Below are 23,603 nucleotides of genomic sequence, written 5' to 3'. Positions count from 1 at the left end.
TTGTCCGTGGTTGGCAGTTACAAAATTCAAAACTAAATCAAAATGCTTTTATTTCACACAAGAATTCACACATTCAGGAAGTCTGTTTGCATTATACAAAGAGTTAGATCAAATGTTTGGGTTGTTTATGGTAGTAATATATACCATAAAACCTACTGTAACAGTACCATGAGAATTTAGTGGTCTTCAGTACCTTTAACACCAACAGATATGAACAACATATGTTGGACTCCCGAGTCTCTGGCTGCTAGCCTAGTGAACATTGTCTTAGGTCAAATGACATTTTGATACCAAACAATTAGGATAGTCCATTCTATCAGAAGTTCAGCTGTGTGCAGTATGCAGAAACAAGATGCTATGGCAGTGCTTCATTTCTGGAATGTTGAGGAGCTCTAATATCTTGCAAAGCTCTACTTACCAAAATACAAATAGCAGAGAGTGATTTTCAACATCTGGTAACATTAGAGTTCCAAGGAAACAGCAAGATGCACCTTATTGACCCCAGTTCAACAAACCAACCTTCAGATCCTAACTGCAAACCACTGTTTATCTGGCTTTTACAGTAATACCCCTTCCCCAGTTTCCTCCCACCCCTATGAAAATGTGCGATCCCTGCCCCCATCAGATGTACTGGAAAATACTAGACAACTTGAACAGAGGTCACCAGTTACAGTGATTTTTAAAGTGTCCTGGAAAGACATTCATATCCTTCAAGTTATTGATATTTTCTAAGTTTAAGAGATTATATTGTAGCTTCCCATCTGGAACCTAGCCCCAAGAAAGCATAAATATAAACAAGAAAAAGGAACTGAAGGTGCTGAAACTTAGCTCTTGTGCTAATCAGTGGTGTAGCTCCAGAAAGTTTTTTTCACCCCTATGTAGTTGATACATAGGCATATGTATTTCTATAGTAATTTGATGCTTATGGCTATTATTTTATAGAAAGACACATATTAAATGTTTAAATCACAAACAATCTTATGGCTTACAGTTAAAACATTTAAAAGTACTTTTTAAAAAGTTTATTTTCCACAAGGAAGAACAATAGGAAAAATTACATTCTTTTCCACAGTTTTCTTAAAACAGTCTGTAAGAACATACTCAGCACCAAAAAAAAAACAACCACCACCAAAACCCCCAAGCAAAACAAAACAGCCATAGAATATAATCTAGAAAGCAAACATTTAATATTGCACTTCATTTCTCTAATGCTTGGGTTTTGCTTTTTCCTAATTCAAATCAAGATTCTATATAAAAAATTGGGCTACAACTATGAACCTGTAATGCTTCTGAAAAACTAACAAAAATTTTAGATGGGAAGTCTTTATTTGATAAGGTTTTATAGTTTTTCACTCTGATCACAGCCTGTGATGCAACGTCAATTACTACAACATTGTTTAATTCTGCTTCACATACAGTTTTCCATTATACTGGGACAAGTACTTTAATGCTACGTATATCAGCAATTGTTCCCTTGACTGTTAAAACAACAACAGGGTAAAATCACCAAATGCCCTTTTATGGCAACAATCTTATCAAATTTTAAAATTTTGTATGGTTAGAGGGCAGAAGGAAGGGACATTCACAAAATTGGCCAGCATAAGACATCACCCAATTTCCAGTTTTTGGTTATCAAAGCCCAAACCTTTGAACTGAATCACTTAAAACGTGACTCTCATTTCACTCTGTCATCATTTTTGAAACATGAAACATCTTTCATGTTCTCATAAAGGCCACTTATGGAAAAGCCTATTTTGTTATATTTATGAAGCCTTAAAAATAAGGCAGAACTTTGTAAGAATGAGCACATGCAGAACCACCAGCTTAACCTCTCCCCCTCCCTTCTGAGCTGTTTTATTGCACAAGCATATACACAATAGATTAAGTAGTCAACATCAGACATGTCTCTTTTACAATAGTTATGTGTTTGTGGTTTTTGTTTTCTGAAAGGAAAATTTACATTTACAAATCTCTAGCATAAAAGCACTGGCCCGATCTAATGACTCCATCATTCTTTTCTTCTTTAGGGTACACTCATGGGGCAAGTGCTTTTCCTATATTATTTCTCACTTCCTAGATGAATGTATGTTTAAAGTTTTTAGGTTTTTTGTTTGTTTTAAAGCTCTCAGGAGTAGTCCAGGAGACAATCAGAGCAATTGTCAGCAAACAGTGATACTCTGACCCAGTTTTATTATAGTTTTAGTCTTACTTTTTTTTTTTATAGTCTGCTACTGACCTCCAACCAAGAGGATAAGGCCAACATGAAGGAATATTTGGGTCCCCTAAGCAAGCTTTAGGTCAACAGAACCTGGTTCTTAGGAGTGACTTCAACTACCCAGGCGTTTGTTGGAAGAACCAATACAGCAGCTCACATGTCATCCATCAAGTTCTTGGAATGTATAGAGAACTACTTCCTCATACAAATGTTAGATGTGCCAATCAGGAATGTGGCACTGCCAGACTTGCTACTCACAAACCAAGAAAACCTGCTTTGTACTATATTGGTTAGTAATAGCCTTGGTTGCAGTGATCACAATATTGTGGAGTTTGGGATCCTACTGAGCATGCTAAAGGTTAGTACTAAGGCAAAGTTTTTGGATTTTAGAAGAGCAAACTTCAGCTTGCTCAGAGATCAGTTGGGAGGGATTCCGTAGGGAGCTTCCATAGAAGATAAAGGAGGTAGCAAGTGCTGGGAGTTTTTCAAGAATGCTCTCCTGGAAGCACAAAACTAGTTCATCCCCTTTAAAGGGAAGGGAAGTAGGTGGAGCAACAGACCCTCTTGGCTTAAGCGTGAGCTTCCAAGCCTGCTCAAAACCAAGACCAAAGTGTACCAGAGACGGAAACACAGACAAATATTCATTGAGAACTACAAGGGCATTTGCCAGGGCATGCAGAGATGCAGTTTGAAAAGCAAAAGTTCAGCTCAATTTGAAATTAGCCAGAGATGTCAAAAACTACAAGAAAGGGTTCTGCAGGTACGTAAACAAGCAAAAACAGAAGGAAAGCATTGGCCTACTGTTAAACAGGAGAGGTGAATTAGCCACCAACAGCACTGAAAAGGCACAGAGTCTCAACACTTTCTTCACCTCTGTCTTTACCAGCAGTATTGGGCCCCAGGCCTTGGGAACAAAAATCCAGGTTGATGCAAACACAAATCCACTGTCAGTGAAGGAAGAGTTGATATGTGAACTGTTAAAGGAGCTTGACCCCTACAAATTGATGGGCTCTGACAATATCCACCTGAGAGTGTTAAGAGAACTGGCTGACGTTGAGAAGTTGTGGAGATTAGGGGATGTCCCAGAAGACTGGAAGAAAGCTAATGTCACCCCCATTTACAAGAAGGGCTTAAAGGAGGATCCAGGAAATTATAGGCCCATCAGTCTTACTTCTGTCCTTGGGAAAGTTATGGAACAAATCCTCCTGGGGGCTATCACAAGTCAAATGAAGCATGTGATTGGGAAAAGCCAGCATGGATTCACCAAGGGCAAATCATGCTTGGCAAACCTGATTGCTTACTATGACAAAGTAACCTGCTCAGTTGATGTGGGGTGAGTGGTGGACACTGTCTAAATTGATTTATCCAAGGCTTTCAATAATTTCCCACAGCCTCCTCCTAGAGAAACTGATGCGTTGCAGTCTAGACAAATAGTCTGTGCAGTGGGTGGGGAACTAGCTGACAGGCTGCACCCAGAGAGTGGTGGTAAATAACTCCTTTTCAACCTGTCACAAGTGGGGTCCCCCAGGGATTGATACTTATGTTTAATATCTTCATAAGCAATCCAGATTATGGGATCAAGCATACCCTTATGAAGTTTTCCCCACTCAGTTTGGCATCATTGGCAGAGGACACCTCAGGAGAGCCACTCTGCAGAAAGACCTGGATAGGCTGGAAGAATAGGCTAACAAGAACCTTATGAAATTCAACAAAGACAAGTGTAAGGTCTTGCATCTGGGAAAACATAATCCAGGAACACAGCACAGGCTGGGATCTACCTATGGAAAGGGACCTAGGGGTCCTGATGGACAACAAGCTCAATATGAGTGCTGCTGCAGCAAAGAAAGGCAACAGGATGCTGAGTTGCATCAACAAGGGCATCGCCAGCAGAGATAAAGTCATCATTATCCCACTCCACTCAACACTTGTCAGGCCACACCTGAAATACTGTGTTGTTTTAGTCCCCACTATACAAAAAAAAAAAAAAAAAAAAAGATGTTTTGGAGAGGGTCCAGAGGGGCCATAAAGATGATCAAAGGACTGGGAGGCCTACCATATGAGGAAGGCAAGAGAATTGAGTTTGTTCAGCCTTGAGAAGAGAAGGCTTAGGGGAGACCTTATCACCATGTTTCAGTATTTAAAGGGTGGCTACAAAGAAGATTAAGACCTCCCTTTTTACAAGGAGTCACATGGAAAAAAAAAAAGAAAAAGAAAAAAAAGGCTGCAATGGGTACAAGCTACTCATAGGGAGATTCCAATTGGACACAAGAGGAAAATTTTTTTCACAAGAACAATCAGATATTGGAATAATGTCCCCTGGGAAGTAGTGGTTTCCATAACACTGGACACTGTTAAGGTTCAGCTGGACAGGGGGACAGGTGCCGGGCCATCTTGTCTAGACTGTGCTTTTGCTAAGAAAGGTTGGAGCAAACGATCCTAGAGGTCCCTTTCCAACCTGGTATTCTATGATAGAGTATCATAAACACTGAAGACAATACAAAGTGCACAAACTGAACCGTTGCTTAGTTGCCATAGATCAAACTTTTCTTGCAGTCTGAAATATACTTTCTACTGGAGACTCATTTTATATAGAATTTTTGGTGATTAGGTAACTACATGTTATTTATATAAAAACAAACCCAAACAAACCAACCTTCTCCTTCCCATCCCTACTAGTTAAGATATCTGTCTATGAATCCTGGACAGCATATGACTATCCCCTTTTAAAGTTCTTTTCACACTTTGCTGGTGTCTGCTGGTGCTGCTTTTACTTTGTATGTTTTGTGCACGTCCCTATTCAAAATCCCCCTCAAAGAACAAATCCAAAAGAAAAGTAACTCAACAGTGCAACACAACAAAACAAATATCATTCTAACAGTTTGGCAAGTGATGAGTTCACCTGAGATTAAGTGATCTTTAGACAGTCTGTAACAAAATGTTGCTTTGCAATAATAGCAGAAAGGCAACAAATTCTTAAAAGATTTAAGAAAGTATACAATCTTGACAAAGTCTCTTATTAGTTTCCTTCTGTTATCTCTTCCCCTACCCCTACATATCTGTTGCTTGTCTACTACAGTTGGCTGCAAAACATACAGCAAGAAGGATTAGCTTGAAGGCATATCTGTAAATAAATCCACAATAGGATCCAGGCTGAAGAGGTGATGCATGATCAGTCTACTAGGACAATTCTGAGCATGTGCATATGCAGGTAAAGTCCAGGCTACATTAAATTTTAAAAACATCAGTGCATTTGTCAGTCTCCATTGCTTTTTTTTTGTCAAAGCTTTCTTTTGTTCCTTGTTACACAGATTGCAAACAATTAAGGAGGGGGTAACAACAGTCCATCATAAATGAGAAAAAGCTGTAGTGACACTGAACTGCATAACATAAGCAATAAGCATGTGCAAATTTTCAAATCATAAGTAGCAGCCATTCCTCTCTTACAACATGGTTTCAGTGTTTTGAAATATGTGACTATATGCTAGTAAGGCTGCTCCTAGTATGTGCCACTACTTAAGGGAGGGGGCCTCAGATTTTCAAGCACGCGGAGCAGTCCTATGACGTGCTGTAGGTGTCAAAGCATGATCACAAGCGTTGTTAGTATTGTTTTTTTCATTTATTTACCATACAGGCAAGAGCAATACCACTTCTTTTAAAAGCAAGCCTCCACTATGACACCTTTATCTTCAACACAGCAGGTGTGATTCAAAACCCAAGTCAAGTCAGCTTTTTATGGATTCCTTCAACGAGAGGGGCAAGATGGTCTCTCATCTGTGGGCTGATCTGGGTTTGGATCAATCTAACAAAGAACAAACAAAACCAAAAGACACCCCAAACCAAACAAATCAACAACCACCCAGTACATTTTAAAGTCAACTTCTAGAAATAAAAATGAAATTTTATAATTTTAAAACAATGATATATGGCATTCCCAGTCCAAAGGTTATTGAAATAATTGAAAAAAATCTTCTAGTCAAACAAGACTTTGGATAAAAGTTAATAGAAATATTAATATTAGATACAGTGGAAGAATTTAAAACAAGTTGATGGTAATTTAAGGGTAAGCATGGTAACTAATATAAAACTTCAGAATTTTCTGCTTTACTAGCACAGAAGGCTTTTGAATTATATATACAAAAAGATGACCGGACATATTACTAGAAACATAATTTAAGAAAGTTAATTGATTTGAAAGAAGCACATAAGTTTTTCTTGAAGAGGCAGATAGTTATCAATACAAAAAATTATTTACTTTTTAATTTCAAAGTAGTTAATACTCAAATATCCTGAGTTGTTTCAAAGAGTTCATGTGTTCTAAACCTTACCTCTTCTTCCTTTCTATAGGAGAAAGGAGGGGTAAAGCCTGCTAGCTTAGGTCTCAACAACTGGATGGTAAGAATAATTTAAGTGTACAGTGCACCTTTTAGACTACATTAAATCAGTTAATTTCATATAACCTTGTCTGTCTGTTTTTTTTTTAAAAAAAGTCTTCTTTCTAAATCTCAAAGTACCTAAAATGAAAAGGACTCAGGAGCTGTGCTCTAGAGTTAAGCTGTAGCAGAGTCCTCAGGAAAGTGTCCAGCACAGAAAACACACCCCTCTGCCTGTTCATTAGCACAGTAGCGTTTCAAGGAGGGGGGAGGAAAGGAAGAAGAATCATGCTACATAATACTATTTTCTTCAAGTGAGTGAATTCAGACAAAATTTGGCCAGGGGATATTTTTCTTTTATCCTATATCACTGCTTTTTCTTGAAAAACATAAACATGAGAAGCTTTGAAATTTGCATCTCATTCATGATTATTCAGTGGCTGCATTTTTAGTTCTGTAAAGGCCAAAAGTATTGATGAAAACTTAAGTCAGAAATGAATACCAGTATGTTACTACTTCTGAAAGCCCTAAATCCACAGAACTTAAACACACATGCAGGCAAAACAGTTTAGTGGTTACTATAAAAATGTTAGGAAGCAGTAGAAGTGAAAGAGTTGAAGCCTTATTTTTTTATTTTTAATACACAAGTTAAAAAAGTTACTAAAATGGTAAACATCCCTTTGAAAATTTCCAGAAATTATTAGACTAGGGAAGAATGCTGCCAAGGAAAATTACCTTCCAAGTCTGCAGCTCCAGGAAATAGCACGATAGAGAAGCCAAGGCACTTCACAGAGCACCTTTTAAGTTTAAGGTTGTAGAGTTCATGTTAAAAATAAAATAAAAATAGAAAAGGGTAACCCATGTTGTAAAACAGGCAAGGAAAACTCTCGATGCAATTCATCTGCATCTTAGAAAGAAACAAAAATCCTCCCCAAAACCAAACTTACTCTGTGTTCATCATTTTAACAGTTTCTTGTAATTTTAGGAAGGAGAAACAGCTTCCTAAACTTATTCCTCAAGACAAAAAAACCCAAAAAAACAAAAAAACCCCACACACACACCCCAAGACCCAGAAACAATAGATGAGCCATCATATTCTGACAGATATACTTACTGCTGAATATAAAGGTGGAGGAAGAAAACGGAACTCCTGGATGTATGCAAATAACTGTCCTTGAAGTGCTCTCTCAAAATCATCAAAAGCAGCTATAGGTGTGTGGCTGGACTGTCTGTTTTCCTCTGCGACCACTTCTGCATAGCTTGGAGGTGCTAAAGGGAGAAGGTAGATGCAGTTCAAACAACAAATTCTTATGCATGTCAAAATATATAACATGATTAATATTAAACGTTAATCACTGTAAGATTCACCAGCATGTAGGTGATTTCTTAAAAAAATTGTTAAAGAGAGGGAGACTAGACCATTTTATTCTACTATTAAGCTTATGTTCAAAACCAGACTGACCACTGTTTATTGTGGCTTAATAATCCCCTTAAAATTTAAAGCATAAAGAGAATTTCTGTAGAAGTACAAATGACAGAACATTGCAGTCCTCTGCACTCCAGAAGTCTCCAGATCTGGGATTTGCAGTTAAACCCAGAATATTAGATATGTGAAAACAGTAGGAAAGAAATACATAATTCTCTTTGGTCATAAGAGGTTTCCCATAGAAAAGAATTTTATATTTTCACAAAGCCTTGGCTACTAAGGCTGGTGAGAGACCCCAGAAACTGTTATTGTGGCTTGTAATGCCTTATAACCAAGGATGCGATTGGGACACTGGAGGTGGAAGTAATGAAGTTGTGCAAAGATACAATTGCCTCCTGTGCTTTTATTTCTGCCACCTTCCAAGGCAGATGGATTTCACTAGAGAGAAAAAGGCAGAGAAGGAAGAAACTGTTCTTCTACATAGGACAAACAGGTGGCAAGAAAACAAATCACAACACATTTCCTGTGGGCTTTATTATGAAAGCATGCAATTTGATTCTGTTGGCAAGACCACAATGAATAAAGCAGACAAAAATCAAAACAGTAGCAAATTGATTGGGATTTGCATTGTCAAGTTACCTTCTGGTCTTTCAGGCAGTGTCAGACCAAGCCAATTCATGTTCATGCTACCCTGGCTGCTCACACTCGATGTTCTGCTACCAAATGGATGCAGAGGAATGGTACCAATGACCAGTGGCAAGTTAAGGAATAAATCCATGGCTCCTGGAATATCAACATATACCTGAAGAAATATGAAATGAGTGTATGATTAAGATATGAAGTGTTGATAAAACCCCACAAATATTAGTCTAGAGTTGTCTTTCTATGGAAGTTTCCATGAGGAGTTTGTTTCTAATAGTCTCTTTTAGGGCCCATGCCCCTATGGAGACACAAGTTCTTCAAGTTAAGAGTCTTAACATAAGCCCACACATGGAAATGCAGCCTATTCATTAAAACTTGCTTAGTTGACACACAACTGTTTTGAGAACTTAAAAGATTTAAACTAAATTTACTTACCAAATCTCCTGTCAGGACACCAATACCAGAACACGTACTTATTTCATAACTAAATTATCACAAAACACTGTGCTAGGAATTTGTTTGGAACGTTGGAAGCTACTCACAGAGAGAAACAGACCACCCAACATACCATCAGTGAATACTCCACACGGATTATACTACAGTCAAGGATTGAAGGGGAAACGGGTGGAATTTTCAACTGTTTGCCATTCCAGGTTTCTGTTTTGCCAGATGACAAGGATTCCCCACGGAGGTTGGCAATAAGCTGTTTGACTTCCTTCATTTTCCCTTTGGCATAGAATGCTTGTGTTTGGAAAATGGTTGCCTTTGGCACCACCATACGGGAAGAGCAATTCTCAATTTCAGCAAATATCTCAATTGATTCACCTGAAACAAACAAAAAAAAACCCAAAACAACACAACCCAGAATTTCAAGTTCTCTTTACATTTACAAGGCAGCTTAAGCAAACTGTCACATTCTGTATACTGTTGTAACGCACCAGATGCTGCTATCACTGCTCTACCTGGAAAAACATCCACTGATGCTGATAGAAGCAAGATGAGCTGTTCTAAAACTGAAAAAAAAACCACCACCACAACAAAACACTAAAAACCCAAAGAAACTACAAGCAAACAAAAAACCCAATAAACAGTGCACACAAAAAACCCCAACCAAAACATACCAGTCTAATGGATAAGGTCCTTTAACAATCTAGATACAAGTAGCGCTATCTTAGTTAGCAAAGTATACAGAGAAGATTGCTAAATGCAGACTGAGGTAGAAAAATATCCTTAATGCTTTATTTATATAAAAACAGTAAGCACAAACCCTAGCTTTAGAAGGGAATTAAAAACATATACTCTAATTACTTTATTACATACCTGGGGTATAGCCCTTTCTTTCAATTTTGGCACTTAAGGATACTGGGCCTGAGGTACAAAGCCAACAACATAGAGTCTTTTCTTTTGTACCTGCTTGGGGTGACTGCAAGAAGAGAAAATATTGTCCATTAAATTAGGTACTCCATGAATCTCTTCAGGTATTTAAATCAACACAGGAAAACAATAATTTTCATAATGTGCTTATTATTACATATTTTGATAAACAAAGCTACTTTCATAGGAAAAGTCTCAAGTAATTTAAACAGCATTATACAGATACATGTTCATCCTAATTCCATTACTTAATACAGTATTAATACATACTGCTTTTTCTGCCTCTATACTACAGCCATATTTAAAACAAGTTTTTAATACTAAAAATAAATACTGTATAGCATAACACAAAAGGTTTCATTCATAACCTACACATCCCAACATACTATTGCAGAGCTTTTAATTTAACAGTAAATTAGAATATCTTAGTGATGCCCATTAAGCTGTATTTCAGAAGCAAAATAATTAAGCTACAATACTGTAATTTTGACTCCTGCTATTTTCTCAGTTTCTGAATGATCCTGTTTCATCTATAGTTAAAACAAACAATTTATTTTACACATCAGGATTCAGGGCTTGATCCAAAGCCCATTGAAGTCAAATGACAGACCTTTGATTTTAATCGAGTTTCTGCAAGGTCCCTTTGCAAGCCTGTTTTTTCACCCATACACACAAACTCATTTCAATCAACTTCTAATCCCCCCCAGATTATAATTTGAGGAAGGGATGAAATAAAGGATTTTTGGGCCAGATGAAATAAAGTCCTCATTAAAAGCAGTTGAGATATTGAAGTTGCTTTAATAAAATGAAATTTCAGGAAAGGATTATACAGAATTGTGATAATTTCTCCCCATCAGTAGAAAACTATCCATATGGAAATTATCAGTTATGCACTGCAGTCCATTTTTTTACTTTGCATTTTTAAATTAGCAGTCCCTCACTAAAACATTAAGAGTTGCACTGCTCCTTCCATAGATTAGTCTATTTATAATTGAAGAGGAACAGTTCACCAAGTTTTCTTCCTTAATTAGATTCTACAATTTAGTAGTATCTATTTAGATTGAGGAATGCATTTTTTGTACCATGGAAATCAAGCAACTCCAAGTACAGGATAACTTAACTGCTAGTATTTTGAAGGCTAACAAGTTGCTAAACTGATATAATACTTAAAAGAAGAGCTGTAGTTAAACTAGCAAATAAATATTAGGTAAAATTACATGTTGATGTTGTTTCAGTTATTATACTTCATTATTTTTATGCCAGAAAGAGTTCTTACTGTCAGTTCTTACCAGTAATGAAGGAGTGTTGATATCTATATGTTCAAAGACTGTAAATTCCTTCTTTAGTTTTACTGGTAGAAGCCAAGGCCTATGCAATTCAGCTTTCACCCAATAGCGCACACTGCCGTGTCTGCCTTCGAATGAGGTAGCAAGTGGTCTGTGCAAGACAAAGGTCAGAGTTGAGTAAAATTTTTCTCTTTCCAATAATGATACAGTTGATTTAGAACTGTATTTTAGTGCATCATAATAAATATAACTTATTTGCAAAGTTTCCATATCTCAGAAAAATGTAAGATTAAAGTTGGGAGAAAATATCATCTCCAATTCATCCAACAGTAGCTTTGTAGAAACTTTAAGAATCAATTAAATAATTGTGCTAGAAAATGCCAGAAGAGTACACATTTCCTATAGCCTTAAGAGGCCATTTTCAAGTGTAGAATAAAGCATGCCTTTTAAGGTCAAATTAAGGCCATCATGTAAAATTAGCATTAGTATCATCCAATTCTTGTTTTGGATATTGTATTCTGTAAGTAATTGTGTATTATTTAATTGGCTGGTATCTCAGTGGCTTATTTTAGTTATAACTGAGTGCTTTTATAGTTTGTGTAGTTTGTTTTGCCTTAAGTATGGTAGTTAAATACCTCAATTTAGAGTTCTGAATAGAGAGAGGCTATTTTGAGCATCTTCTCATTTTCCTTTACCCTGATGAGGCCATTTAATGTATTTATATATACATATAAAAATTATAAATACTATTCTGCTCTGAATGCTGAAAGACAAAGGAAGCCCTGGGGGGTGGGGGTGGCGTAGAAGAATGTGGAAAGGGACTTCAAACCTTTCAGAATTACCCTTTTTTTCCCCTCCTCTCTTCCCCCCCCCCATCGGCATAGCATGAGGCGTGTAAAATTTTTATATTCCAGTCATGTCCAGTTCACTATAACTTATCTTTTCCTAAGATTTTTTGCCTTAAAACTCAAAGGAAGAGTTTTTATATTGTACTATCTTTGAAATGCATCATAATAAGAGATAGTTATGGGCAAAACTTCTCTCCCTAACTCCTATAGGAAATAATACTAGCTGTGCTAGTACTTGACTAGAATGATTCTTTCTGCTACAGGTTTAGCATCTCTATTTGCAGATCTGAAGTGTTTACTTCCCCCCCTTAATAACACAAATGAAAGGATTTTCTAATTGGTCTTAAATGCCTCATCCTGCCCCAGTATCCTTTAAGGCAAAATCTGTAAGGCCAACCAGGGTCTTGTTTTTTTCACTACTGCTTTGTATTTGGTTGTACTGGGTCTGGCTGGGATGCAGTTAACTTTCCTCATAACAGCCCATATAGTGCTGTGCTTTGCATTTGTGGCTAGAACAGTGTTGTTCACACACTAGTGTTTTGGCTGCTACTGAACAGTGCTTGCATATCATCAAGGCTGTCTCTCTAACATCCCATTCCCAAAGGCCAATAGGCTGGGTGTGGGAAAGAGGTTGGGAGGGGACATAGCCAGGACAGCTGACCCAAACTTACCAAGGGGACATTCCATGCCATATGACACCATGCTCCGCAATAAAAGCTGAAGGGGGTGAGGGGCTGACACAGACATTCATGGTTATGATGTTTGTCTTCTCAAGCAACCACTACACATACAGAGGCCCGGCTTCCTAGGAAGTGGCTGGACATCTGCCTGCTGATGGGAAGTAGTGAATGAATTTTTATTTTTGCTTTGCTTCTGTGTATGACTTCTGTTTTTCTTAGCTGCCTTTATCTCAACCCACAAGTTTATCCATCTTATTTTCTCTCCCTGTCCTGTTTATGAGGGGGAATGAGAGAACAACTGTGTGGCGGGCTGGCAGCCAGCCAAGGTCAACCCACCACATTGGTTTTGTTTTAAATAAATGTTAGAAATATTCTATGGATATATAATGGCAAGAAACAGTAAGGAGGAAGTGTCAAACTAGGGTTCTTCAGGCCTTTTATTACCAGCCTTCATTTTTTCAGTATTATCAAAGATAGCTTCATAGTTATTCCTTCAAGTCACTTGACAAGAACTTTAGCATTTCAATCAATGCTTTTGCTATTTTACTGGTTATCTGTGGAATATTATGTTTGATATTAAATATTCACATATACTGTTTTGTTCTTTCACATTTGAACATCCCTTCCAACTCGAGGGAATATTAGCATGATCCTTATCACTTCTTATAGATCAGAGGTCCTCAAACTTTTTAAACAGGGGGCCGGCGTGCGGATGAAGTGGCAGGCAGTCATCTGCGGCTGCTTGGTTTCCCTCCCCAACCCCCGGCAGGGGGTGGAGTTCTATAAATACCGGGGGGCAGATTGAGGACCCTGAGGGGCCATATCCGGCCCATGGGCTGTAGTTTGAAAGACCCCTGTTATAGATTATATTTTCATCTGAACCTTAAATTGACTTCTAAAAGTCTCCATATATATGGGTCTTCTTCAGTGTTCCAATATAATCTACTGTAAAGCCCTGTGGTATTTCCTGAAACTGATCCATAAAAGCATTTATCATCTACAGGTTCTGCTAAAGCCAGCCCCTCTAATAAGCAGATTGTTTATTAGCTGTAGTATTAGGCACTAGTCTAATATTCTGTCAACTTTTTTTAACCTTTGTGACTTCAGCACTTGGCTTTTACAGTAGAAGGCTCCTTCCTGCCTCCCTTTCATCTATTTCCAGATTCTCTCTGTTCTTTTGTATTTAATTTTCCTGCAACTTGTGTTTTAGCTAATTTCCACATTGGTAACTCCTCTATGTGTAAATCTTCCCTTCACTAGGTATATGTTGGACACCTCAAACTTTTTTTGTGCGTTTGTGTGTGAATTTATCTTAAGACTTCTGCTATCACTCTTGCTTCACCTTTGCTTTCTGAGACAAGTGGGATTAGGTATGGGAATGTTTCTTGCTTCATCCACCCATCCATTTCCTTATTTCCACCCTGGCTTTTTGCATAAAGGTCACCCTGAGTACATACATCCCATTTAAACTAGAAAAACTAAAACCTCTTCTTTTGTTCAAATGCGATGCTTGTGTTTTGTTCAAACAGATACTTGCCATATTTGTTTCAGAGTGAGCCTAAACAGTTAAGCTGTTATCACTAGTTCTGACGGCCTACATGGCTCCAGTAAAAATCTTGTTTCATTTAGAAGATACCTCAGCCACTCTGCAGGACTCAACACATATTCGCCTCCCTTCTCCTGTGAAGGGGTAAAATACTACAAGACATAACGAGTCAATAGACCTCAGTCAAAAGAGAGAGGAACCAACTGGGCAACAATGAGCTCCTGTTTGGTGAAAAACTCTTAACCAGTTTAATCTCATTAAATTGAAGAGCTTGCTTTTATGCCCTCTATTGCATGTCTGAGCACAACTCCTACTGCCATTGAAAATGTTTCCCCTCCATCCACAAGAACTTTTCTGAAGCAGGTATGTATTTTAGCCTTCTCTCACACAAGCTGTGTACTGCATGTAAGTACTTACATCTGTGGAAGCTCAAAGCTGAATGCATATTCATGCCTTCCTGAATGAATGGTGTTAAAGCCTTCTCCAGAATTGTCATCATCTAGGAGATAAAAACCCAATATGCTATTCTACTTGTGAACATTTTATACAGCACAATAGATTATATAGGTTTTTTTTCCAGAATAAGAGGGGGTTATAAGTTCTTTACAATACTAAGAACACAGCGTCCCAAAAAAAAAAAATCTCTCCAGTCCATTTGCATTAACTACTAGATGTATGGCTGCAGAATTTTTAAGGTTAGGCAAGATTCCCAGATTCACCTTATATAAAAGCTAACTTGTTTTAATTTATGATCTTGATTTAGAGTACTGACATAGTTTTAACTGCTGCCATTTCTAGGCCTGCCTGAGAGATCTGTAATGGAAACTCATGTTTTCCAATAGGATTTCTAGTTAGAACTTAAAATGAAAGAGAACTTTATAATACTAAGATAACTTAATAGTATTAATTCAGCTTCCTTCTATCTCCTGCCTAGCAAGTGTCCAAACAAATTCAGGGCACAAAAGGTGGCAAAGCTGTCCAATTAATGTTGTTTAGAGTTAACGTATAAAAAAATCCAAAGTTTAGCTCGATTTTGCTTGAATCGCAAAGACCCAAACATTTCCTAAATTTCAACAAAAAAAGCTGGCCTTGGTTTATAGTCACAATTCCTTGTATTGCTTTAAATGCTCAAAAAAAAATTGTTGTTTGTGCCAATGTAATTACTATGAAACCAGAAAAATGTCAATTCCATCAAATAGAAAGTTATTTACAGAAAATAATTGAGCATCTCATATACAAAAGCATTGGAGTAATAAAAACACACATAGTGGGATTATGCAAAAGACACTACCTATTGTTAATAGTCTGAAACATCATGAAGGAATGTTTGTACATTTTAAGATTTTTTTTTTTTTAGTTCCCATTGTCCTACAAAAACACTGATGCTTTAATTTCTTTGGTGCACCAGAAATGCCGAAACAAACCTATGCAAAAATATAAGAACACTAGAAGATTCTTATTTCATGACATTGTGCTGAGGATGCATTTGTGTAAGTAGCATTCAATACACTGAAAGAGCAAAACAATGTGTATAATGCTTGTTTTGTTAAAAAACACTTGGAGGTTTTTTAGTCTTTTTTTAAAATTTAAATTATAATCTTTCTTGCACATAAGTTTTTTTTATCCCTTCTTCACTTCCTTCCTGCCAGATCAGCAGTCCCATTGAGCCTGAGCAGCAGAACCGTGGTAAACAAGTACCGAGCTGTCAATCACAGACTAGACTGGAGCAGGAGAGGACTGGCCTAAATAAGCCTGAGCAGATCCCCTGCCAGCCACTCATATACATGTAGTATACATTACACCCCACCACATTTGCTCAGCAACTCTGCTCACAGCCTAGCCTGACTACCACAGAGCTAAGGAGAGGGAGGAGCACTATCCATGCCTCACCATCTGGTTTCCTCATACCACAGGGCCATGGCTGCTGGCTTGCCCCAGCCTGCCCTGTGCCATGTGCAAGGCGACACCCCAGTCCTGCACTTCTCTTAGGAACATGTGCTGACCGTTACTGGAAGGCGATTATAGACAGTGCTGGCCAGGGGCTTGGGAGGGGAAAGACAACCAAGTGAGGGATGCGAGAGGCTGCAGGGCCATGTGTCCCAACAGCCACCCTTTGCTGGCCCAGTGGATGTGTGCGGCAGGAGCTTGAATGTTTCTGTCTGTCCTCAGAGATGGACTTTCCCAAGAGAGGCAGTGTGCCCTCTGAACGGTCAAGGCCAACGTTGCCAGGCAGGCCCGGTTCCCAACAAGAAGTGACAAGGGTGACAGCACTCCCCCTTAGCAGTGCAGCGCCCCCAGCGTCCTACCAAGGCTGCGATTGGATCCATAACCGGGGGGAAAGGCAGGCAGCAAGGGAGAAAGCAGCAACTGCTGAATTGAAACTACCTTGCTGGGAAACCAAGGGGCGGGTTAACTTATATTCACCCCCACCGCGCATACTCTGCTAACTCCTCAGGCAAGAGGGGCCCGTAGCGCCCCCAACCCTGCACAGAGCAGACCAGAGTCCGTTCGCCCCGCCCCCAGCACACACCAGAGCACGGACAAGAGAACCTACTGCCTCAGCCTCGCTCTTCCCCCACGTCCCAGCCCCTATAATCAGCGGCTGGCATCGCTTTAGCAACACGCTAACAAACCCCAGCAGACCAATGACAAGGCGGGGACAGAGAGTGGCCTGTCCGGACTATACTAGGGTACAAGGTGTTGAGTTAAACTCCACTCAATGGCGGCGAGCATTCCCAGTCCTGTCCCTGCAGCCGAGGGGCAGCGGTGTGCCAGGACAACTGTAAGTTTTTATGTGCCACACATGCAGCTTCTGGTGTCGGAACATATCAGATATGTCCCTTCCCTGGTTCCCTTTCCAGCCAAAACCAAGCACTTACTATCGGGGTCAGCATTTGTATCGACAGTCCACATGCAAAGTCAGCACCGCTGCTTAAGCATACATCCTGCTATGTACGACTTACGCATGTTTGCACGTTTCTGTCATCTGCAAACCAGGGACGAACAAACTTTCATATGAGAGGATTATTTATAAGGTGGTAGTATAAAGAACACTTGAGCTACAAAACCACTTCATGAGTGACCCGCGCTTGCTTGCATCGTGATAACATAATTAAAATCAATAGCAACTCCACTCTGCTACAGTATTTACTTCAGAAGTGCTAAATAAAAGGCTCAATGCAATCTAGTTGAGCTTCTTTAAAAATTGCGTTTTACTGCTGAGGATCTCTGCAATAAACATGCTGCATATTAAAAGCAAACAAACAAAACACCCAAAACCACAAACCAACCAACCCAATATAACACATCAAAACACCCGACCCAAAGTATGTAATCAGTTTTAACATTTTCTTGTGCTAGGAATTAAGTCATTGCCACCACCTGACTTGTGCAACCAATCTGGTGAGAGGAGTACTCCCTCCCTTCTTCCCAGGACGCGTCCCAAACAGGATTGAACCGCTTCTAACAAAGGGTGGAAACTTCAGAAAAAAAGCTCAGAGTCCCTTATACTTTCACAACGTAATTATGCGAACAATAGATTATCAAACTTAAGATCCCCAATCCTGTTCACAATGCAATACTCCATTTCCATACCCCAAATAAAGGAATTTGTAGGGCACTTTCCGTTTCTATAGGGACTTAGCAGACCAGATTTTCATTGAATGCAGGTTCCAGAACTCCCTAGCTCAGAAGCGATGCTCGGATCGTAGAACCATGACCTCCTATTTGGCCTTTCAGACAGATTTTTACATTTGAGTCCCCCATAGAGGGGTTGAATAAAAGAAATGAAAGTAATTTACAAGTATACTAGTTTAGAACAAAGGAAGAGATAGAAAATTACAGGTGGGGTGGCGATAGCGCGTCAAAGCCACAGGGAATCTTTTATATGCCAACAATGAATCAACCTTAAAAATCATCACATATCAGCCTGAAAGTTAGACTGGTATCTATTACGTATCAAGAAGTCTAATGTTATGTTTTAATTACATTTATGATTCGATAGGATACTACCAAAAAAAAGTAATTTACTGCATATCTGGCTTTGATTTAACGGTTATTTTCCCCAGAGAAACAAATCCTGCTAATGTTACTAAGAAAAAAGCCACACTGCATATATAAAAAAACCCAACCTATATCAAAAAAATGCAAACCCTTATGAAAAGACTCTGTTAAAAGGCAAGTATTTTTAAGAAAGTTCTGATTGCAGGTACTTTGAAAATGCACCTCAACATGGTTTTAATAGCAAGCAAACGTTCAAACCAAAAGTAAAACCTAAGAATGTAACCAGCATTTCCTCATCTTTAGAAATAGTGAGCTCTACGAGACTGCATATTAAAAAGGGACAAACCAAGACGATGCAAAGATGTGTCTTTTTCTGGAAAAACGTCTGCATGTAGTGAATGCATAGATGAAAAATCTTACCTCTTCCGTGCCCAAGTAGAACGTCCTTATGGTTAAGATACTCTACTTCTTCAGTGTAATTTTGCGTATAGGCAGTGTTAGATCCAGCATTTCTAGATTCAGTCCAACGTACTTTTGCATGTCCTCTTGCATGAATTTTAAGAGATTTTACTCTAATTTCCCCAGTAACTTCTAAACTGACCCTTCCTGAGACTGTGTCCCCGCTAGAATAGACGGGGATATTGCTATCATTAAGACAATCAAAGCTTATTGTCAAACTCTTTACCTTCCCTAGCACCATATTTTAAAACAAAACGTATAAAAATATACTGTAAGAAAAAAAAAAAAAAACAAACAACAAGGTCTCATACAAAACGTGATCCTCCCTTTACGCTGAACAACGCCTCTGCCACGCAAAGAGCGTGACAACAAGATCAGCGTGCCCCTACAAACGCTTCATCGAAATTACTAAGGCAGCAGCGGCCGGACAGCGCTACAATCTCCTTACAAAGACAACTGCCCACACGCTGCCAGCTCACTTTAAGAACAGCTTTGTGAAAAACAACCCCGCCGCGCATGCGCGAGTCGAGTCGTGGCGGCTGTTTCCTCCGCTGCTTACGAGTATCTTCCCTGCCGTGCGCGTTTTTCTTGTTATTGCTTCCGTTCTGCGCAGAGAGTCGGAGCGCTCCCTGGCGGAGCCAGGGCTCCATTGTGAGCTTGCAGTGCGGTGTTGAGATAGGTACTGAAAAACTGAGAAAAAAACGCCTGTGGCGGGGGGGGTGCGAGGGCTCCTTGTCCGGAGGACTTCGATCCCTCGCCTCGCCTCGCCTCGCCTCGCCCCTTGCCCCGCCCCTTGCCTCGCCTCGCCTCGCCCCTCGCCTCGCCCCGCCCCTTGCCCCGCCCCTTGCCTCGCCTCGCCTCGCCGTATCTCGGAAGGAGCTGACAGCTGAAATCGAGCAGCGGGAAGTGAGCGTCGGGCCCCGGAGACTGGCCACAGACTGGCACTGGTTCTCCTGCTCAGTCACGGGTTGCCTGGCTAACAGCAAAAATAGCACTGATTCTGTCAGGTAAACGCTTGGCATGTTGCTCAGTTACAGATTTTGCCCAAAGCTTTTGTTCGTGAAGCAGCTAGTCCTGAGCAGGTTGTAGGCAGGGAGCTGGACCGAGGCTGGCAGGTGAGTGGGGCACGGCTGTCTTTGCCGGCCTGGCTCTTCCCCCCCCCTCCCCCAGCAGCACCCGCTGTATTCACTCAGGGGTAAGGGTACAAAAGCACGGCGTTATGCAAAAGTAAACATTTAAACCTCTATCAAGGTGAAGTTTTCTATGTTAATCTTTTGAAATATAATTGTTCTACAATATCTTAGTTTGAGGTCTGTGTGGCAATGTATTTGGAAGAAAAGGGACACCTCGCCTACCAAAAGTCACTCTTGCTTTAGCAGCTTGATATGATTAAAAGCTTTGTCTGCTCAGCAAGGCCGCAAGGTTGTGTGAGAAAGACACCTGTAACAAAGAAAACAGGATCTTTGGCAGTTAAGCAGGCAGAAAAACAGGAGCTGAGCTGGGAGCTGATAACTGCAGGAACGTCAACAATTTTAAAGATGGGACTATCCACTTGTATGCTTTTAACCAATTAGTAACTGTATAGCAGCACTTGAACAGTGTATGTAACCAATAGAATTAAGGTGTGATGTGTGTCCGAATATAAAAATTGTATATAAGTTTGCAGAAACTTAAGTAAAGCATCTTCAACTAGGATCATAATGATATGTCGTTGAGTCCATGATTTCACTCCTGCAGGTCTGGTTTGTTTGCTGCTGCTGCAGTTGGTTTTTACCCCCTGTGGTACCATTTCTTTTGTCCATTTCTTCCATTCATGGAATTCAGACAGGAGGGTCACAATTCCTGTCCCTCCAGTCGTGGGTTCACTGTCACAATGTACCTGTCACTGTAGATCTGCACAGAATTTAAAGTGCACGGCAGTTTCCTTCCTGCAGGTCCTCAAAGATCTGCAAAGTTTAAAGACCCAAATCTTGCTAACCAAGCAGATATTCATATGGATTTTTTTGTATATGTGTTGATAAGGAAGGGGACCTTCTTACATAATTTGGATATGGCATTATCGTGTTTTCTCATTTATTTTTTTAATACAGATGATGTATTTTTGTATACTTGCTAGGTTTGCCCATTCCAGGCTCCTTGGAGATGGATAAAACATTTTTGGTTTGCTGGTGTAACACACACACGCACACCCCATATTATATATGATCTACAGACAGCATAGCCCTAACTTGCCTTCCTCTCTCAGTAGAACTGCTGTCTCTTGCCAAGCCATTTTTGGGCACACAACTTCAGGATAACATGGCTGCTGTCATGATGTGGGATGTGTTCTGAGCATTTCATGCTAGTAGGTTATTAGGAAGATCATTTCATTTGTGAGCCAACTTGTAGTATATTAGATTTGAGCATTTTGCAGACTGTTGGGATCCTGATCATGTGTCATACTGGGCAGCAGACAGCTCTTTCCAGTTTCTGGATTATAGTCTGGTAAAAAATGCAGTGAATGGTAACCCTACTTCTCAGACATATTGGATGTGTTGAAATCAGCACTGATAAATCTAAGTTTCATTGCAGCAGTGGCACAGCACCAATTCAGAGCAATTTCTGGGGCTGCAGATGTAGTTCAGACATCTTGGATGTTTTTCTAAAGAGATAGAACTATGTCCATTGAAATTTCTTGGAAGTTTGGATTTCTATGCAATGCGAAAATCCACAATCTTTGAAGCTCTCTAATTTGCATATATTGATATGCTGTTGTTCTGAGTTAGTTAAAAGATATCCTGAGTGATCAGATGTACTGATTTACATGAAAGTCACCCAGTTTTCGAGACTAGTTAGTAGTATAAGGACAACTTTTATCCAAGATAAGAAGTAACAGGTGTGTCATGTGTCCCCTCCCGCGCCCGTGAGTGCCATTGTTCCCTGGCAGTCATGCCCCCTCTTCTGGTCACGTGATCTGTTGCGATTGGGTGGCAGGATCAGTTGCTCCTTCCAGTTTACCTATAAAGTACATCAGACCAGGAATTCCCTTCCCCCTACATACACAGAGGGCCATTATTTTATTTAATTTTTTTCAGATGCCATTTTATGGCAGGGAGCTGTCATTTTGTTAAACATCAAAACCCATGTGTATTCTTACTGCTCTGTGATTGGCTGACATCCATTTCTTGAATCGTCAAACCCACGTGTTATCAGGCAGCCCTGTGATTGGCTGGAAGGACAAGCCACCCCTTTCTGTTTACAGAAGCATGTCAGAAAAGGAAGCCCCCTCTCACTCCCCGTGTGTTTTCGTTCTGGTTTGTGATTGGCTGAGGGCCGGTTTTGACACTGTCATAACTACGTGTTATCAGTTCTCCCTCTGGCTGGCTGCCTTTTTCCTTTGATACAAGAAACGCTAATATATAAAAATGTATACTTTTATATACAATTGTATGTAATATAGAAATATATAGAATTATATAAAGTGGTGTACAAATATATATAAATATGTATTTTATTTATGTATACATAGATAGGCTATTTTTATGTATCCTTATATATGTATATGTGTATCCATAGATAAATAGATAGATAGATTTATAAAGATATACCGTGATTGGCCGTTGCTGTCAGATGACCTGGTGTATTGGGTCTGGCTGAGCCCCATAGCAGCCCTCATAGTGCTGTGCTTGTATTGGTAGCTAGAAAGGTGGTGATAACATCCAGTGTTTTGGCTACTGCTGAGCGGTGCTCGCACAGCATCAAGGTTGTCTCTCCAACCTTCCCCCCTTCATCACTAGGCTGGGGGTGGGCAAGATCTTGGGAGGGGACATAGCCAGGACAGCTGACCCAAAGTGACCAACAGGATATTCCATACCACATGACATCTGCTCAGATAGAAAAGCTAAGAGAAAGGAGGTGGAAGGGGAGTGTCATGGTTTAACCCCAGCCAGTAACCAAGCACTACGCAGCCGCTTGCTCACTGCCCCCCCACCCAGAGGGGTGAGGAGGAGAATCAGAAAGAACTGTAAAACTCGAGGGTTGAGATAAGAACAATTTAATAATGTAAACAAAATAACAACAATAATAATAACATTAAAAATAACAATAATGATAATAACAATAGTTATAATGGAAAGATGAGGAAAAGGATAAAATCCAAAGGAAAAGGGAGAAAGGAAAACAAGCGATGCACAGTACTGTTATCGATTTGTTAATAAGTCAAGATTGATTGACTTTATTTGATTGATTAATTGATTTTATAAAATCATTTTATAAAATTGAAAAATAGAAGGATAAGAAATATTTTTAATGAAACTTATAGTTTCACAGTAAAAGCTGCTATGAGATCTTCTGTACGTCTTGTACCAAGGCTAGAAGAAGGGCCTGGAACTATTGTTAAAACATAGGTAATAACTCTAGGGTTGAAAGGTTCCTTTGTATTTAACCAGTCTTCTGTATGCAGAGGTGTATTGAAATGTCAGAGTATGAGATTAATGGAAACTGGGGAGAGTCGACTGGAACAGCTTGTAGTTGCCTGCCAAGAAACCGTGAACTTTAGTAAAAGGTAATTCCGGCAGGGGGAGATCGCGACCACCGACTCATATACCACCTACCCAAATCGTACCCCAGACCCATTTCTAGACCTTTCTAAACTTTACTGCGCAGAATCGGATATAGGAGGAGAGTATGTAAATGATTTAAGGGAAATGTTATGATTATGCATGAATAATTAATGAATATGTATGAATAAGTTCTATATATGGAATCTGATTTTGG

General features: G+C 39.5%; 1 protein-coding gene across 2 annotated transcripts; it reads right to left on the bottom strand.

Annotated features, from left to right (window-relative positions):
* Positions 1–1,228: 1,228 nt before the first annotated feature.
* On the bottom strand, positions 1,229–19,571 carry LOC121080626 (arrestin domain-containing protein 3-like). Of its 2 annotated transcripts, XM_040578776.1 has the most exons (9): positions 18,810–19,571; positions 14,805–14,886; positions 11,317–11,464; positions 9,974–10,076; positions 9,222–9,478; positions 8,651–8,813; positions 7,700–7,854; positions 7,321–7,382; positions 1,229–6,014 (listed from the first exon to the last, which is right to left on the bottom strand). In XM_040578776.1, the coding sequence occupies exons 1-9, from the start codon at positions 19,087–19,089 to the stop codon at positions 5,933–5,935; spliced, it is 1,332 nt and encodes a 443-aa protein (XP_040434710.1). In that variant the 5' UTR covers positions 19,090–19,571; the 3' UTR covers positions 1,229–5,932. The 2 variants fall into 2 exon arrangements, with proteins under 2 accessions (XP_040434710.1, XP_040434711.1); XM_040578777.1 differs by lacking the exon at positions 7,321–7,382 and having other exon boundaries at positions 18,810–19,563.
* Positions 19,572–23,603: the final 4,032 nt, after the last annotated feature.

Source organism: Falco naumanni, chromosome W, assembly GCF_017639655.2.
Source record: "Falco naumanni isolate bFalNau1 chromosome W, bFalNau1.pat, whole genome shotgun sequence".
Classification (NCBI taxonomy): Eukaryota; Metazoa; Chordata; class Aves; order Falconiformes; family Falconidae; genus Falco; species Falco naumanni.
The sequence above is the reverse complement of the archived record's forward strand: the minus strand, read 5'-3'. Positions and strand labels throughout refer to the sequence as shown.

Bases quoted from the DNA above. Each gene is read 5' to 3' on its own strand.
- LOC121080626 (XM_040578776.1), bottom strand. From the start codon at position 19,089: ATGGTGCTAGGGAAGGTAAAGAGTTTGACAATAAGCTTTGATTGTCTT. The intron at 9,479-9,973 runs GTATGTAATAAA...TGTTTGTTTCAG, and splicing joins AAGAAAGGGCTATACCCCAG to GTGAATCAATTGAGATATTT. The intron at 6,015-7,320 runs GTAATTTTCCTT...GTTCTTTGTTAG, and splicing joins TGGAGCTGCAGACTTGGAAG to ATTGATCCAAACCCAGATCA.